This window comes from Bidens hawaiensis, unplaced genomic scaffold, assembly GCF_021521415.1.
Source record: "Bidens hawaiensis isolate Kalapana, Puna unplaced genomic scaffold, B.hawaiensis_p1.1 tig00059850_1, whole genome shotgun sequence".
NCBI lineage: Eukaryota > Viridiplantae > Streptophyta > Magnoliopsida > Asterales > Asteraceae > Bidens > Bidens hawaiensis.
The window spans coordinates 2,760-5,926 of record NW_027500769.1 but is presented as its reverse complement, the minus strand read 5'-3'; the positions used below and the strand labels follow the sequence as shown (position 1 = coordinate 5,926).

Sequence of the window (3,167 nt, the reverse complement as noted above, 5' to 3'; positions counted from 1 at the left end):
TAGAATTTGATATTGATACATTTGGTTTTATATAGGTATATATATTTGTATATATATAAATATTTCTAGTTTTTTAATTGAGCATTTAAAAAAGAAAACAAAGTTAGAAATTTGCGACTCCTTTGCTACCAATAAGAACAGATAGAAGCAGTATTTGCAACAGCAGCAGCGTTCTCAAGATCTGCGACTGCAGTAGTGGTCATAAGATTTGCAACGGCAGCAGAAGTTGTCGAAAATTTCGGTCGCAAATGTAATTGTAGAGGGACACTGGTCGCAATAGACCTGCGACGTGTTTTTCCAACTACGTTTTTATATGCCAAAACGGTCGCATAGGGAAGTTGCGACTGTTTTGCAACCGAATATTAGGTCGCAAATACCTAGTTTTCTTAGTAGTGAAAGTCCAAAAGTTTGTAGCGGTAGACAAAAAAGGTGTGATTAAAAGTTCAAAAGTTGCAGTGGCAGCGCAAAGAAATGTCACGAGTCTAAACTTTCAAGTGACAAAAGAAAAAAGTGCAACTAAAAGTCTAATAGTTTTTTGGCATGATAAAAGTGCCACTAAAACCCCAAAAGATTATAAACAAAAACTGAAAGGCTTTTATGGCGGAGCTTCTGGTACAACTTTTTTTTGTGTGCCGCTAATTCTAAAATGGTAAGGTTCTTTTGTAACATCTTTTGTGTGCCACTAAATGACTATTTATTTGTAGTGAAATTTAGAACCATTATATTTGGGTACACCATTTACAACGTTTTTGACTTTTTGAGAATAAAATGGGTACACCATTTTATACGGTTGGTTACAAAGAATAATTGTTTTTGAGTTATAAATAACCGTTGTTATTGGGTACCGGTCTTTTATTCTTTTTACAAGAGGCTGTGTATTACAATTACAACGGATTATGAATTGCTTTATTAATTAAATACCTGCTGCAAAAGATCATTTTTGTACTAGTGATTTAATTCATAGTTAACTTAGCTAAGTAGTTGGTCTAACAACAAACAGAAACATTATAGAGAATAATTGAATCATAGAAGATGTTCTGGCTAGTTCACCTTTATTTTGAGTTATGTAGTGTGTCTCATCATTTTGAGACTTTTTGTGGTACAGCATCGATGTAAATCTTGAGACCAGAGACCGTGTATATATACTTGCAACAAAGTTTCTCAAAATAACATGTTACGTTGGTAGTTCAATCTTAACGTAGGAGAAAAAAATAAGGTACTCTATGATAATAAGCAACTTTCTGGATGAGCTATATGCTCTAATATATACCATGCATATAGAGAGATATAAGAAAAATGGATTGATGTATATTTGTATTTTGTTATCTGTTTCATGGGAAGCACAATACAATATTGTTATAGAAAGGATACACGGGTAGCATTGTGTAAGTGAATTACGAAATCCAAACCAAACATTTATCTTACAAAATTACACACGAATCAAAGTTTTATTATATGATGGTTTATTCGACCAACCTCATTTAGTAGTGGTGGTAGTACAACATACACATTCATGGTTATCTAATTATTAGAGTAGACACCAATAAAATCGGTATAGCGAGAACCCACATAAAGTTTTCCATTCTGCTCCTGAACCAAACTGATTGTTGTATTGACGAACTCTTTATCAAATGGCACTATTTGCAACACATCTCCATTCGAATTGAATCTCACTCCTTGAGGTGTGATGAGTGGCGTTGGCGGATACAATCCAACTGAAAGTGCCACCCAAAACTCTCCAAATCTCTCTGCTCGCTTTATCTTATTCGGGTTCCCAACATTATTAATCAAAACTTCCGCCTGATTTGCTTTGGGTCCCGCTAGCCAGTATTTTGAAATTCGGTCACCAATAAGCTCAGGTACCAGAACAAATGTACCATCAGCACTAACTGCGGGACCACCTCCACCCGAGAGACCACTGAGCACAACAGATAGTTCTCTAGTAAGCGGGTTGTAACGCAATAATCTACCGGTTGAATCGGCTACGAATCCTGGTTTTGTGGTATCTCTGCATAAAAATAGATACTTAAATTCCGTTTCGTTTTGGTTGGGCTTGTGCAGCTAAGAAAAGATTAGTAGAAACTTGATCCTTAATTGAATGGAGTCAATCTGGGTGTACATACCTGATCTCATAAGTCAAACTAGCATCAGTGAAATAAACATTGCCTGTTATCAAGTCAACATCAACACCGGTAGCAAACTTGAAACCACCAGCAAGCTGAGTTGCAAGGCCACCATTTGGTCCAACAACTAGAAGCCCATAATACGCATCAGCTATGTAAAGAAGGCCGGTTATGGCATTAAAGCTAAGAGCCATCGGCCTTCCACATATTGGCCAATTATCCGGATTAGTTGTGCCGTCACAAAGTTGCTTGTTCCTGATAAAAATATGAAAAAAGAACAAGCAAATACTTAATAAGATTGCATGCATGCGTATCCTATAAAACACAGTAATATATATATCTTTGGCATTTTATATGTATATTTGCTTTAAATAATTTAAAGGAAGATTGGAAACCCTAAGCTTGAAGGCTCGTCAGCTAGATTAGTATATTAAATATGCTTTTGTATGTTTATGTTTTGTATATAGTGAACGAACAAGTGCATACAAGAATGAGTATACATATAACAAGACCTTGTGGGTGTAGTATATGCGAAATCCACAAAACCGAAGTCCGGGCCTAGCCATTTTAGTATCCTACCATCGCTTACGGTTGTAAAGGGACCTTCAGTCAAGACAAGCCCACGGAAAGCAGCTGATTCGGGGCCGGTAACCCCCGGAGGCAATTCGATCTTACTAAAAATGGTAAATTGACCAGAAACAACAACAAACATGTAAAGAAATACAACAAAAACAGAAAGCAAGGATGGCGTTAAAGAGACCATGTTTGTTTGGCTATGTATGTGATATGATTCAAGAGTGTTGCACATAGCTCTTATTTATAGGAAAGAAACCGCACAAGAAAATAATTAATAAGATTGCATATCCGAGAAATAACGTAACAAAATCTTTGGCATTTAATTTGCATATTTGTTTTTAATAGTTTAATGAAAAGTCAAATTTAAGTGACTTAAGAGCTAATTATGTTATTTTATTGTACTTATAGAGTTGTTAAATATTGTGAAATGTATAGGATTCTAACTTCAATGAACTGTTCTTGAATGAT

General features: G+C 35.4%; 1 protein-coding gene across 1 annotated transcript; it reads right to left on the bottom strand.

Moving 5' to 3' along the window:
• Window positions 1-1,492: 1,492 nt before the first annotated feature.
• On the bottom strand, window positions 1,493-2,929 carry LOC143602786 (protein STRICTOSIDINE SYNTHASE-LIKE 11-like). Its single transcript, XM_077079785.1, has 3 exons — window positions 2,636-2,929; window positions 2,124-2,378; window positions 1,493-2,008 (listed from the first exon to the last, which is right to left on the bottom strand). Exons 1-3 carry the CDS (start codon window positions 2,884-2,886, stop codon window positions 1,522-1,524), a joined length of 993 nt encoding a protein of 330 aa, XP_076935900.1. The 5' UTR covers window positions 2,887-2,929; the 3' UTR covers window positions 1,493-1,521.
• Window positions 2,930-3,167: the final 238 nt, after the last annotated feature.

Bases quoted from the DNA above. Each gene is read 5' to 3' on its own strand.
- LOC143602786 (XM_077079785.1), bottom strand. From the start codon at position 2,886: ATGGTCTCTTTAACGCCATCCTTGCTTTCTGTTTTTGTTGTATTTCTT. The intron at 2,379-2,635 runs GTCTTGTTATAT...TATTTTTATCAG, and splicing joins GCATATACTACACCCACAAG to GAACAAGCAACTTTGTGACG. The intron at 2,009-2,123 runs GTATGTACACCC...ATTTTTATGCAG, and splicing joins AGTTTGACTTATGAGATCAG to AGATACCACAAAACCAGGAT.